The following is a 15,000-nucleotide window of genomic DNA, read 5'->3' as shown; positions in this document are numbered from 1 at the left end:
CCTCGGCGTGCATTCGCATGTGGGCCGCCAGCGTACGCCCTCGGAGGACCTTCTTGCATATCGGGCAAGTCACGCTCTCGCTCTTCTTCTCCTCGTGCCAGCGCATGTGCTGCTCCAAACTCTCCTGCGTCGACAAACAACGTTTGCACAGCTTACACTCGTAAGGGTACTTCTCGTGGGTGCTCTTGATGTGGTTCTGAAGAGCCGGAAGATTCTTGTAGGAATTGCTGCACATGGAACACTTGATGGCCGGCGTTTCGCCGTGCACTTGCTTCATGTGCTGCCTCATGTCGTACCTCACGTTGAACTTCTTGCTGCAGAACGTACACTTGAAGTCGAAGTTCGAGGTGTGCTGTCGGATGATGTGATCCCTTAGCGTCGCCTTCGTTGGCGTCTTGTAGTCGCATTGGACACACTGGTGCATCTTCGAGTGATCGTTCCGGCCGTGCTTCTCTTTGGCGTGTAACCTCAAGTCCTGCTTCAGTCGGAACATCTCGTCGCAGACGACGCATTGATGCTTGTAGGATTTCATGTGCAACACTAGGTGCGCCTTGCGGTAGAACTGTTTGCCGCAACGGTCGCACTGCAACGATCCGCTGTTCGCGTGTATTTTCGTCGGCTCCGACGCATCCGCTATTTGGTCCCTCGGCTCTTGAGGTTCCGGGACCATGAAATTATTCAAATCGGTTATCATTCTTTCCTGCGCCTGGTTCTCGGACAGCTTCTGCTGGTCCGCCAAGGTGAACACGGACTCGATTCTGATGGCGTAGAAGTCTTCCGTGGCGTTGACGTCCTTCAAGGGATCCACTGGCGAACTAAAACAGATGGAATTCGGGATCGTTAAGATGTGGCGTTTGGGTCGTTGGACGTGTGCTGTTTTAGGTGAAGTTTACTTACTTGACACTACTTTAGCAGTGAGGATCTAAGTGTCGCGATTAATTACTTTGTACCGAAACAGTTCGGCGTTTCACCAAATAAATCTAATTTTCATTACAGAAGAAGCAATGTGTTCTTGCTGCTTTCAGATACTGTTGAAATTCAATTTTGAAAAGGATTCTGAGAGCAACGATCAAGGACTGAATGATACATCGACAGAAATCATATTCTTCATCCGGTCCTTTAAAGAAAACGTATATATCTTTATTACTTCTTTCGTACATTCTCGAGTGTATAAAAACAAATATATAAACTTTAGAATTGAAAAATTTTGAAATGAAATTTTGAAAACTACTGTATCCCTCGGTTCTCAGAGTTCGCAGATACACGGTGTTGACCCCCGTATCTCTCGAGTAGGGTCACTCCATCGGCGAAGTATTAATAAACACGCACATTATTAGACCGATATTTAAAGTACGTCTTTTTTTAAATAAAACATTACAGAAACTGTCTCTCCCCCATGTTTCAGCGGCGACACCCTCCTACGTAGTTGCACGCAACTTTTCGTTCTAAAACGAGTAGAGTACAAAAACTCGGGAACTCTCGTAACGTATTCACTATCAGTATCACATTTTCGTAACGATCGCGTTGAACCTTGTTTTAAAAAAGAACAGATCAATTCCAATGCACCCACTGGAGTTACTCGCTATTAACAGTCGCATTCTTCATATTGTACTCCTTGGTAAACTCCATCACGATGTTCTTTACGGAAACCGCAGCCAGAGGGGGCAGCGGTCCAGGGTGTCTCTTCCTGTGACAAATCAAGCCCGGCTTCTGCGCGAAAGCTTGCCCGCAAATATCACAAATGTACGGTCTCTTTCCAGTGTGAATTAGAAGATGTTGCTCCATGGCTGTTTGCCTCGAGAAGGATTTCCCGCAAACCGGACACGAAAAAGGCTTCAACCCTGTGTGCACCCGCATGTGCCCCTCGATGGTGCGTCCCCTGAGTATCTTCCCGCACGTCGGGCACACCACCCTTTCCCTCTGTTTGTGGCGAAGTATGTGTTGATTCAAACTCTCCTCGGTGGACAGGCAACGCTTGCATATGCTGCACTCAAAGGGATGTTTGTTGTGGCTGTACCTGATATGATGCTTCAGGGCTTGGATACTCTTGTAAGGATGACCGCAAACGGAACATATCACGGCTGGAGCATTGTTGTGCATCTGATTCGTGTGTTGCTTCAGGTCGTTCTTCAGCTTGAACTTCTTCTGGCAAACTGTACACGCGTAAGGGTAACTGCTCGTGTGTTTGCGAATTATGTGGTCCTTCAAGGTACCTTTGTTGGTGCTCTTGTACTCGCAGAGGGAGCAAGGGTACGTCGCCATCTGCGTTGGTCCATGTTTCTCTTTGACGTGTACGCTTAAATCTTTCTTCAGCCGGAAAAGTCGATCGCAGGAGTTGCATTGGTGCTTGTACGTCTTCATGTGCATCACCAAGTGAGCTTTGCGGTAGAACTCTTTGCCACAATGATCGCATTCCAAAGGCTCGATGGATCTCATCGTTGCCGCCTTTGGTTCCGCTGGCTTCGACGATACTGATGTCTTGCGTTTCGTCACTCTTGGTTTAGAGGTTCGGGAACAGGAATTATTTTTTGTGGATATCGGTCTACCTGTTCGTTTTTTAGGTGGTCTGATGTGGTTCGTGGAAGCATAGGTGTTCCTGATCTTCACTGAATTGAGTCCGTCAGCTGTGTTGACGTCCTTTAGGGGATCCACCGCCGGCGAGCTAAAACAGATCAAGTTCGATGTTGTTAATACGTGATATTTCTGACTGAGGTACTGTTGTAGATACATAGCTTACTTACTTGAGGTACTTTAGCAGATTGTTTCAGGAACTTTTATGTGTTTTGTGTTCGACACAGTGGGGCTCTGAATATTGCGATCGGAACATTGGGAATATCGAGGTGTGGTATATTTAAGATAGCATGAAAATATATAATCATTAGGAAAAATGGGGTAGTGATTAAAGGTGACAGAATGTATTGTGTGTATTAAACTTCTCAGACGAAATTTTTATTAGCGTTACTGTTTATAGGTTTCCGTATTTGAGAGGCTAAGTACAAAATTAAATAGCATAGCATGTGCCAATAAAAAATAGAATCTGATAAGAATAATTAAGGAGTAAATTACTTCACTAAAACTCGTACTCTTCCCTTTTGTACTTCAGGAAACAGGTATATTTTTCGCTAGTATCTTTTAAATACATTTACCAATGTGTGACGAATAAATACGTGTACTCAAAAATTCACCGATTTCACAGTTTAAAAAATCATCCCCACAAGCACCCTGTCCTTCGATTTCCAAAGTTGATAGGTCTTCCGAGAGAGTAAAATTCTTTCATGTACATTTATACTATTAATATAACATATTAATTACACAACCTTCGAAGACATTAATTAAACTTAATAATCTCTACGCACTGGGAATAATAATTGCACTGAAGTATCAAAATTACAATAATGAATTCCTCGGTTAGTATTTTACAATGTACGTTCCCTGATCTGCACAACGACCCATTACGTTAAAACGTGCACCATTCATAAAAATTACAAATTCCGAAAGCATTAAGAATCGTTCACATTAAAACCAGAATTAAATTTTCATAAAGTAAAAAGGCGAAGTCATTCTCATTAACACATCGCTAAGTCAATAAAAAAAATACTACGTCGTGAGTAAAAAATTGCATTAACACGTTCACTACCAGCGTTCATTTCGGCGACGACCTTCGCAGTTGTAATATTCTATTCGACTCAACAAATCTAAACAAAACCTTGAAGAAACGAAACTGAAACGAGTCACTGAGTTCCCAAATATAATGCCGTAGCTAACTTTAAATAACAATATTTATAGAAATAATTGAATCGTCTTTACATAAAATACAACACTGCTGCCGTCACGAATCTGTGACGCTGGTGGCGAACGTCTCAAGAACAAACTGTCCTTTATTAATCACAATTCAATCCCTTTAGCTTTCGAAAAATCAAATTCTCCCGACCTGAACTCTCGCAGATCTACCGATCCCACCACACAGTTTACTCGATATCAATGTTCGTGTTCTTCATGTTATAGTCCCTGGTGAACTCCATCACGATGTTCTTGACGGACACAACGGGCAAAGGTGGCAGCGGTCCAGGGTGTCTCTTCCTGTGGCAGATCAGCCCCGGCTTCTGCGCGAAAGCTTGTCCGCAAACATCGCAGATGTACGGCCTCTTCCCGGTGTGAATGAGAACATGCTGCTCCATGGCGGTCTGCCTCGTGAAAGACCTTCCGCAAATGGGGCACGCGAAAGGCTTCAGACCGGTGTGCACCCGCATGTGTCCCTCGATGGTGCGTCCTCTAAGTATCTTCCCGCAAGTCGGGCAAACCACCCTCTCCCTTTCCTTGTGCCACAACAGGTGCTGCTCGAGACTCTCTTGAGTGGACAGGCAGCGTTTGCATATACTGCACTCGAACGGATGTTTGTTGTGGCTGTACCTCATGTGACGCCTAAGCGCGGGCACGCTTTTGTAAGAGTGACCGCAAACCGAGCATATCACTGCCGGCGCGTCGCTGTGCATTTGGTTGGTGTGCTGCTTCAGGTCGTTCTTCAGCTTGAACTTCTTCTGGCAAACTGTACAGGTGTAAGGGTAGCTGGTGGTGTGCCTGCGGATGATGTGGTCCTTCAGTATCCACTTGTTCGTGCTCTTGAACTCGCACATGTGGCACGGGTAGACCAGCGGCCCGTGTTGCTCGAGAACGTGCACCCTCAGGTCCTTCGCCTTTTGGAAGCCCTGGTCGCAGAACCTGCACTGGTTCACGTGCTCTTTTATGTGCAGTATCAACGGCGTCTTCCGGTCGAATTGCTTGCCGCAATGGTCGCACTCCAGGAACATAGGTTTAGCCTTTGGAGTCTTTGGCCTGATCTTCTTGGGCCTGGCCGTGTCGGAATCCTTCGGATTGGGATTGGGGGATATGAAATGAACGTTTCTTATTAAGTTCTCATTGTGATTTATGTAAATGGTGACTGGTTAAAGAGGATGTGCTCACAGTTCTGACGTCGCGACGGCGCTCCATGATCCTCGCGTCGGCCAAGGGGTTCACGGCCTGGTAACTAAAACAGATGGAATTCGGTTCGGTTAACACGTGACTTTTCGGCTGAGAGATGTTCTAGATGAAGAGCTTACTTACTTGGAGTATTTTTAGCGGAGGGACATTTCTCGAGCGCTTATTAATTCATTGGTATCGAGCAGTGAGTTTCTAGGTATCGGGATTAAGATTGCGAAGCGACACTGTGTGTGAGTGTTTGTTGTTACAGTACTCCCTTCCCGTAAACTAGTGTAGACCAGGGTTGGGCAGTTTATTTGAGGCGAAAGCGACGAACGGAGGAGACGAATAATTAGTCCGATGAGGAGAATGAAGAAGTTTATTCGGTTATTTCCAAATGACGCTTAAACCTAGATGTCGATAGTACATTTGTAATGAAAGTGAACGATGTTCACGATGAAATTAATTAATGATTGATCGTTACTTGGATAATATGAAAAATAAAATAGAAACTGTATTTGGATAAACTTTGTCTCGATAATGCCCAGTCCTGGTGTTAACGCGGTTTCAGAGAGCAGTGAATACTATGATGCGATTGGTTCATTCAGTGACTCGCTTCTGCCTTGGCCTCTTCCTCTTGCTCATTTGTATCCCCCTCTTTCGACATAGACTGAAGCAAGTCTTGCCTATTGTTCGCTACCGTTCTAACATGGCAGTGACAGTGTAATCGTAATGCTTACGAAACAAGACTGTAGGGAGGGAATACTGTGTGTAGAAAGAATAATAGTTGCGAGAACTACAGTGATATTAATGAATCACGCATAAATTACATTGTACTTTATCTCTTTTATCTCACACCTTCATATAACGCAAGTTCATTATGCTTATTACGTGATCCTTACGTGGCCATGAAGACGTAGGGTTAAATTTTAAGTTGTTTCACATATACTATAAATTGCATATTAATGCGTATAGTACTTTTATTAAAAAAGTTCATGATACAATAGAAGGTACAAACAATATTTGTAAAAAATATTTAAAACGTTCAAAATTTCATGTTATCAATAGAGATCGATACACTGTTAGAACTCGTAGATTTACAAACATTCACATATCGTAGAAATACTTACAAAATCTCAAGAAGACCATATCGTGATGCGTAAAAAATTCTAAAAGATGCATACCACGCTGTATGCACATTGCATGTGTCATACGATACCTTACACTTCTAATAAAAAAAGCTCTCGATCGTTACATGAAACTGTAAACACATGGAAACACACTTCGTCGGTCTCTAAGATACGAAGCCGAAGAGAACCATCCACGATCATCCGATGAATAATGCTCCAAAAACGGTTTCCACATTAGTACGAAACATTAACCAGTATTATACAATATTCTCCTTAAATGCAAATGCCCCAATAATTTAGCTCGCGAAGCATGACCAAAAAATCGCTGAAACTACGATTATAGCGACGATATCAAACGAAGCAGAAATCTCCATCATTCCGACAACCCTCTTCAAAAACTCACAGCCCTTCTTTCGACGACCCTCGAACATTTTCGACATCTAACCTGACACGAAAGAAGCTACTCGATCTTGATCATCGTGTTCTTCATAGTATATTCCTTAGTGAACTCCGTCACGATGTTCTTAATGGACACGACAGGCAGAGGCGGCAGTGGTCCAGGATGTCTCTTTCTATGACAAATCAGCCCCGGCTTCTGCGCGAAAGCCTGCCCGCAAATGTCGCAAACGTACGGTCTCTTTCCAGTGTGAATCAAAACGTGCTGCTCCTGAGCGGTCTGCCTCCTGAAGGATTTCCCGCAGACCGGACAGGGAAAGGGCTTCACTCCGGTGTGCACCCTCATGTGGGAGTCAAGGTCGCGGCCTCGAAACCTCTTGCCGCAGGTCGGGCAGAGCACCTTCTCCCTGGTCTCGTGCCAAGTCAGATGCTGCTCCAGATTCTCCTGGGTGGTCATGCCCCTCCGGCAGATCCGACAGATGAACTCCGGCTTGTAGTGCCTGTACTTCATGTGCGCCTTCAGGGCGTGGAGGTTTTTGCTGAAATGGCCGCAGACGTCGCAGACTATCGGCGGCGCGTCGCTGTGGTTCTGCTTGACGTGGTGGTTCAAGGCCTTCTTGATCTTGAACTGCTTGCCGCAGACGTCGCAGGCGAAGTTGTAGTTGCTCGTGTGCAGCCTGATGTAGTGATTCTTCAAGGTCCCCTTGTTGTTGCTCTTGTACTCGCACACGCTGCAGTCGTACACCTGCCTGCGGTGGATCTTCTCGACGTGGGCGGCCAAGTAGCGTCGCAACCTGAACGTCTTCGGGCAGTCCGCGCACTTGTGCCGGTGCTTCTTCAGGTGTTCCGCGAGGTTGCTCTTCTTCAAGAATTTCCGGCGACAGTGGTCGCACTCCAGCCAGGCCGCCGCTACTCGTTTCTTCGCGCGGCGATTCGGACTGTTCGAGTAACACAATTCCGAGTCGCTTTTCCCTCCGTTGTTCCCGGCGTCCTGGCCCAACGAAGCTACCTCGAAGTTCTCTTTGTCGATCCAGTCCACGTATTCCACGCCGGGGATCGGGCAGTCGGTCTTGAACTCCTCGCTTAGCGGGTCCAGGATCCTAAAACACACAATTTAGGCGCGGGTTACGATCGATCCGACTGGGAACGGGGAATCTTAGCGATTAAAGGTGGAGAGAGTCGTCTGCAGGGGGTGAGTCGGCTAAGTCTATCACCTTGAATTACTTGTTGATCGCTTGTTCTGTGGAAGAATGCTTCGAATGTTGCGTGCTGCATTGTTGAATTTTATGAATAGTGTTCTGCTGCTTTGAGCTTTCAGTGGGATACGAATTGAGTTTTTCAAGATATACACGATACCCGATTGATGTCACGCAACTTTTACTTGAAACATTCTTTCATGCGACTAATGGTTTGGAGTTCAACGTGGTAAAGTTAGGTGACTCATCCTGTGGATACATAAAATACATGTTATTGGATAATTGCTAATCGATTTCGAGATATTTCAATAATTGAAGAAACGCGAGTCCTCGGGGTGTATTCCCGACGCGAATGAAAACTGTTTAAGATAATGGTCCTGTCAGTACTCTAATTCATAGCATACCTTCACGTTGCTCTAAACGATCCGAAACACTCGTAGCCTGGAAATGATTAAACGTCATCAATTATTATTTCCACGGGAGGGTGTAATACAGCAAGCATACTTATCTGGGCACTCTAATATTCTCGGTTTTCTCCCGACGACGTTGCGCGACTATTGGTTTCGGAGTCGATCGATCTCAACGGAGATTCAACTTTTCCTTTTTTCCTCAACGTTAACGAAGAGTGTAATTGGTAACGTGTCGGGGGCGGCGGAGGGGGATAGTTGAGAAGATCTAGCTCAGTAAAAATATTTATTTCAAACTCAAAGCTATACACAGCATGTACGTGTCTTTATGGAGGTATTACGCTAGGGTATTGATTTTAGAAAAATAGCCGTCGTAGGCGTGCTTCCAACCACGTGAGCTTTTTTTTCCATTGTTTCATGGGGGAGGCTGCCTTGAGGTTATGGTACAGTTATTCCTAGGAAGGACTAACTCGCGAAGAAAACAACTGCCGGGATACAGAGTGATCCAAAAGAAAATTATCGAAGAATTCGCAAGAATTTCACCAGTATTTTGAAAAACAATCGATACATTGGATATTCCAGTTGTAAAGTTCTCCTTTGACCATACTCCGTGAAGTAATTATGAATGAGCAACAACAATTCGATGCGTTGGGTTCTATCAACGAATTTTTACTCAACTCTGCCTTGAAATCTATAAATTTTATTCTTTAAATCACCCCGTTCATCACAGTGTACGAATACCAATGAATTGATGAGGGAGAATAGAATTCATTGAACAGCAATAACGATGTTGCTCTTCGCGTTTATAAATAAACTGATCGACGATAATACGACTTTTTTCGTCGTACAAAAAGAAAAGGCGGAGGGGAGTAAAATCGATTTCAGCGGGGAGATACCAGGTTGCACTGAAATTTAAGAAAGAAAAGAAAACGATGAAAGGGAACACTTGAATTTCGCGTTATCGTGAATCTCGCGAGTGTTAATTAATGAACTTCAACTCGAAGAGATTCGATATTTATAGAGGTGCCGTTTTATGATACATGAATCGTAATGATGTACATCGGGAATTCTGTTCAGTGAAAAGTGTTAATGATCGCGACCGCTGGTGATCGCAGTGGCCGCGGGGAACTTCTTCATTCATATAATATCAATTAGAACTCTCGTCAACAATGAAACCTTTCCTTTTTAATATATCTGAGACTAAACTTGGCTCGTAGACTTTGTACGTTCGTCGAAAGGACAGTTCGAAGGGACATTATATTTCTTCATCTGTACGTCTTAAATTTACAAGGCTGTTATTATATTGTACACCTTAACGCTATACTTACAATTATATGCAATACGTCTAAAAATAATTATTGTTTGCTATTCCGCGTTGTCGATCTTTCGATTCTGATGGTCTGATCGGCCTGGAATTCTGTTCTCCTTCGTTATTCAAAATACCTCTTCATCTTTCGACAAACCGTTAAATCAGCAGAGATATTATTCTTACTTGTTGTTGAAGCCTTTTTTTAACCAATTCCTGATGAATATCAGGTTCGACGGTTTCATTTATGTACTTGCGAAGAAACGTGTTTAAACTTTTATATTTAACATGATATCCATCTGTTGGCTAGGTAACTTTTCGATCGTATATCGATTAATAATTGTCTCAACAATAATTGCAATCGTAGTTGTGAACCAATAAGTCCTCCGTAGCAACACTTACCATTTCTATCGGAATTGTTATTTAACGGAAACTTTCAGAAGCTTATTAACGCTCGCTTCAATGTCATTACTACACGTAACGACTGATAACTTTTTAAGTGTTTAGTCGGACCATCATCAGTGATAACATTATCATAAATCAGTGCTCCCGCGTATGTTGCTATAAACATAACACTGATATCTGGGTCCCCATGCGAAATCAATAAGAATCAAGATAAAAGTTTCCCTCGATGACAGCTGCTAAACAACTCGAAACATAAGGATTCACAAGAAATCCATGGAAGACGGTCAATCATCATCGAAGAATTACCTAGCCAACATGTGACTCGTTAAGGCAAGCGACGAGCGCCAACCGAATCCAGCGATCAAAGAAAAATCCAGTAAATAGTTCCGAAGTAGAATTATATTCCAAATTCTCATTGCCAAAAACAATACTTCAACAACGAGTAGACAGTAATTATTAATTCAGACCTGGTAAATTGAGCTTCACGCTCGTCAGTACCGGAAACAGTCGAGCGACCGTATCGATATGCGAATAAATTGAAACTATCCGTTCCTATCCGACGAGATGATTAAAAATTTAACATCTTCCCTCCGTGAAAAACGTTTCCTAAATAGACATTACGGGCGCGAGAGGTCCCGTCGATCAAACCCGTAGTTCTACGTCTCTTCCTCGATCCTCTCCTCGTTTTCGCGCGCGCTGATCTCCTGCACGTATCCTTCGGTGAACTCCTTGACGATGTCGGCGATCGGCATGACCGGCAACGGCGGGTGCGGCCCCGGGTGCGTCTTCCTGTGACAGATCAGACCGGGCTTCTGCGTGAAGGCTTTCCCGCATATGTCGCAGACGAACGGCCTTTTACCGGTGTGGATCAACAGATGCTGACGCAGCTGGGACCTCCTCGCGAAAGGCTTGTTGCATATCAGGCAGGAATGCGGCTTGCATCCCGTGTGCACCGCCATGTGCCTCTTAAACGAGTCCTTCTTGGTGAACGTCTTGCCGCACTCCGCGCACACGATCTTCTCCCGCTTCTCGTGCTGCGTCAACAGGTGCTGATCAAGATTCTCCTGCGTGACCATACGCCGTTTGCATATGTGACACTCGTACTTGGGCTTGTAATGCGCCCACTTCTGGTGCACGTACAGCGAGCCGCTGTTCTGGCAGAGTTTCCCGCACACGTCGCAGTTCACCGGCTTCTCCTTGTGATGGAACCGCACGTGGTTCGTCAGGTCCCCTTTCACCTTGAACTTCTTCGAGCAGAATTTACATTGGTGCTCGTACCGGTCCGTGTGCTTCCTGATGAAGTGGGACTGCAACGAATGCTTCGACCTGCACACGAAGCCGCATGTCGCGCAGGGGAACAGCATATTGTTCGGCCGCTTCCTGGACCAAGTTTCGTGCTTCCTCTCCAAGTGAGCCGCGAAGAGGCTCTTCTTCAGGGTCCTGTAGTCGCAAACGGCGCAAATGTACGCGCCGTCCTCCTGTATGCACACCTTCTTCTTGTGCGTCCAGGCCACGTGCTTGCGAAACGAGATCGCCGAGCTGAACATCTCGGAGCAAACTTTGCACTTGAGCGCTCCGCCCGTGCTCCTCGAGATCTTTCTTCGAGTCTTCGTCGGCGTCGCGTGATTGTTCGCGGCTTCCAGGATCTCCTCCTCCAGGTACTCCACTTGTTCTATTTGGTCCAATTGGTCTGTTTCCTCGACGTCCTCGACCTCCTCTAACTGCTCCAGCTGCTCTTGCTCGGTGTAGATGTCCTGCTCCTCGGTGTCCTGTTGGTAATCTACCTTCTTCTCGTCCACCTCGGTGGACATCAGTTTCTCTATGGTCACCATGCTACCCTGAACCTTGACCTGATACAAATCACCGATCTTATCGTTCTCACCCTCGATGGAACCGTTTAGAATGATCGGCTTCACGTCTTCGTCCTCTTCGTCCCTTTGCTCGGCGATACCGTTCAGCAGATGCTCCTCGTCCTCGTACAGCTTCTCCTCCGATGAATGATATTGCAGCTCCTCCTCGTTGTACAGGCACTCTACCTTCACCAAGTTCTGCTTGTCCTCTTCCGCCTCCACCAACTCCTCGATCTGCTCCGGTATCTCTTCGTCCAGCAACGGCGTGTCTCCTTCAGGGACGAACGCGTAGTACGGTTTCCCGTCGAACTCCAGGATCTGCCATTTCTTCATCACCACCGACTCCTTGTCGTAGAGAAAGATACCACGCGGATCGGGACTATCTTGGCTGTACCTGAAACAGGCACCGATCGGGAACGTTATTGATAGTACAACGACAACGGCGGAACTCGAAATCGGTTTCCGAGCTAGAGGTTTTTTTTTCTTAATAGTCTTACGTGCTGGCGGCAACCGTCTCTCGGTCGGCGCGAGCCCTCGTCAAATCGTTGGCTTGTTGTTAGAGAGACACGGAAACGGGGATAAAGAGGCTTGCGGTTGGTTAGCGAGGGGGAAACGAGTGTGTGCTTTTGTTTTTAGTTTTCTTGCAGATTTGGAAACTGGAGGAGACACCATCATACCGGATTAGTCGTGAGATTGTGGCTTTAGCGAAATATTAGGGGTGAAGCGGTGCTGGGTCTACTACTATGAATCGTACGTGCTTGCTTACGGGGACAAAATACTTTATTAATTTGCGTGTGGCGAGAATGTTACACGGTTTACAGGTAGATCGCTGAGATACTGAAAATCGAGGGTAAAAATAGTTTATTGTGAGCGACTCCTGTTAGGAACATAATGAACTTTCACTCGCAACGAAATTGAGCCTTTGGGTTCTCGTCGACCCGCGGAGAGAGCGTTTTCAAGTCTTTATTAATCATTATCCTTATAGAGATTTGATTGGCTTCAATAATGTCCTCGAACATTAAGGCCTTTATTGTCCTGCACAGAGTATTCTCATCGCTTTGTTCATCCTCATTCTTTAAGAAATTATTGAAAGTATCGACGCTTTTGTAAGTTCATTAAATAGACTCTTGAAGGCTACTGAAGAATTATTAATAAGAAACATATATCTAAGAAATATAATCATATCATTCATTAAAATTTTTCAAAGGAAAACATTCATTTCCAAACAATTTCAACCGCTTCAAAAACTTCTGTGTTCTAATCTGATTAATTCTTCGCGCGCAACGAGACTCGCATTTTCAATAGTCTCAAAGAACTTAATAGAGCATCTTGTACTTCAACGAACATTAATCAAATCCTCAGTTAGAGAAGTAACGTTAGTTTCATGGACGCACAAATGAATACCTTTCAGTTAATCAATTACCTTACCCAACTGATTAAACAAGGTAAATTCATTCGCGCGTGCATCCACGGTACATCTCTTGCCCATCGACCCAACGAACGACATTCACGAACGCTAGAGCATCACGACAAATCACCAACGGGACCTCGTATCCTCGACAAACGTCTCGAGTCTTAACGTATTCAGAACTCGTGTGCTCCGTTCAGTCTGAGTCACGATTCTCAGTTCGAATGCAAAAGAGGTCTCCAACTCGAGCGAGCCTATTTGCTCTTGAGCTCCTTCAAGATGTGATCGATGCGTTTCACGGGCAGCGGCGGCAGAGTCCCCGAATGGATCTTCCTATGGCAAATGAGGCCGGCCTTCTGCGCGAAGGACTTGCCGCAAACGTTGCAGACGTAAACCCTCTCGCCGGTGTGCAGCAGCATGTGCTGACTCAGGCTGCTGTGCGTTGTGAAGGCCCTGGCGCAGACCGTACACCTGTACGGCTTGTCACCGGTGTGTATCCTCATGTGCTTCCGAAAATCGTAGTTCTCGAAGAACGTCTTGCCGCATTCCTCGCAGACGTATTTCTCCTTCTTCTCGTGCTGCATCAGGACGTGTCGGTCGAGGTTCTCTTTGCTGACCAGTCGCCTGTGACAGACGGGACACTCGAACTTCGCTTTGTAGTGCGCGTGTTTCTGATGAGCGTACAGGCTGTGGCTGTTTCGACAGGTCTTCCCGCACACGTCGCAGATCACAGGCGGTTCCTCGTGGATCAGTCTCGTGTGCGTAGTCAGGTCACCTTTGATCTTGAACTTCTTGCCGCACTGCTCGCAGGGGAACTCGTACTGCTGCGTGTGCTTGCGCACGAAGTGGGACTTCAAGGTTTCCTTGCGCGGCGAGGTCAAGCCGCAGATTATGCACGCGAACTTCCCTTTGCTGGTGAACTTGCTCTTACCCGAACCGTCGTGGTTTTGGGCCAGGTGGGCGATCATGGTCGACCTCTTGTTGCACCGGAAGTCGCAGCTCTGGCAAGACAGTGCTTCTTGCTTCTGGTAGACTAGCTCCAGAAACGAGTCTCTGGAAGACGCCTGCTCCTTCTGACCGTTGTGTATCAGTTTATGACGACTTAAGAGATGCTCCTTTTTGAAACGTTTGTCGCAGACGTCGCAGCTGAGCCGTGATTCTTCGTTTTTCATGGTTCTGGACTCTTCTTCTTCGTTAAGAGATTTCTTGGATGTTTTTGTAAGTGGCGGTGGCTGTTGCCTAAAACAGGAAAACGTTTTGGGTTTATTAGAGTTCCAATATTAGAGTGATTAATGCTGTTGATTACTTACATTTGTAGTAAACAAGATGAGTTTTGTTTGAGAAAATAATGTGAGTATCATGTAATCAGTGTATCTGTAATGAAGTCATTGAATTCTGGCTACGGTCATGGAATTGGTAATTCGAAGTCTTGCTTTGTTAAAGATAATATAAGAAACGATCGATTAATTTTGTGTTGCGGAAAAATATACTTCAAATATTTCCGATTGAATTTCGTAATGATAACTATTAGAATCTTGCTTACTGAAATAAACGTACGACAGGCAAGCGGCGAGAATTTTTAACGACCGAGCGAAACGAGTTTCGTGGCGAAAGAGAAATATTCAAAGTATTCTCATTTAGTGACGAGCATGCTGAAAAATGACATTACACAACGTATTTTTAACTGCGCCGCCAATGGCGTGCAATCGTGTGGCAAAACCCCATGACGGAGGCAATCGTTTCTCTTTATGGCACTTCAAGGACGCGCGGTATTGATTAATTGTTAAAGATGAGCTCGCCGTTAACACTATCACGAAATAGGCAATACCGAGTTCCCTGAAACATGAGGACAGAAATGCGGTTAAAAGTGAACTTCATTAATTAAATAAACTTGATTACAATTGAATTCAGTGTTATACTTACCTGTGCAGTTCGATAAAAGT

The 15,000-nt window shown here is 45.2% G+C and overlaps 2 protein-coding genes across 3 annotated transcripts in view; both read right to left on the bottom strand.

Annotated features, from left to right (window-relative positions):
* Window positions 1–8,360: 8,360 nt before the first annotated feature.
* Window positions 8,361–15,000, bottom strand: part of LOC116432788 (uncharacterized) — a 57,533-nt gene continuing 50,893 nt past the window's right edge. Inside the window, exons 5-6 of one of the 2 annotated variants that reach the window (XM_076370821.1) lie at window positions 10,659–12,043; window positions 8,361–10,588 (exon numbers count right to left, since the gene is read on the bottom strand). In XM_076370821.1, coding sequence (XP_076226936.1) covers window positions 10,368–10,588; window positions 10,659–12,043 — 1,606 coding nt within the window. In that variant the 3' untranslated portion in view covers window positions 8,361–10,367. Of the gene's footprint in view, window positions 12,044–15,000 lie in introns of both variants that reach the window. The other variant, XM_076370823.1, reaches the window with a different exon arrangement.
* Window positions 12,062–14,924, bottom strand: LOC116432831 (zinc finger protein 711-like). The gene is made up of 3 exons (XM_031990247.2): window positions 14,727–14,924; window positions 14,368–14,431; window positions 12,062–14,296 (listed from the first exon to the last, which is right to left on the bottom strand). Coding segments are annotated over exons 2-3 (987 nt in total). The 5' UTR covers window positions 14,370–14,431; window positions 14,727–14,924; the 3' UTR covers window positions 12,062–13,311.

This window comes from Nomia melanderi, chromosome 9 (assembly GCF_051020985.1).
Source record: "Nomia melanderi isolate GNS246 chromosome 9, iyNomMela1, whole genome shotgun sequence".
Classification (NCBI taxonomy): Eukaryota; Metazoa; Arthropoda; class Insecta; order Hymenoptera; family Halictidae; genus Nomia; species Nomia melanderi.
Note: the sequence above shows the minus strand (reverse complement) of the source record. Positions and strands in the feature narration are given on the sequence as shown.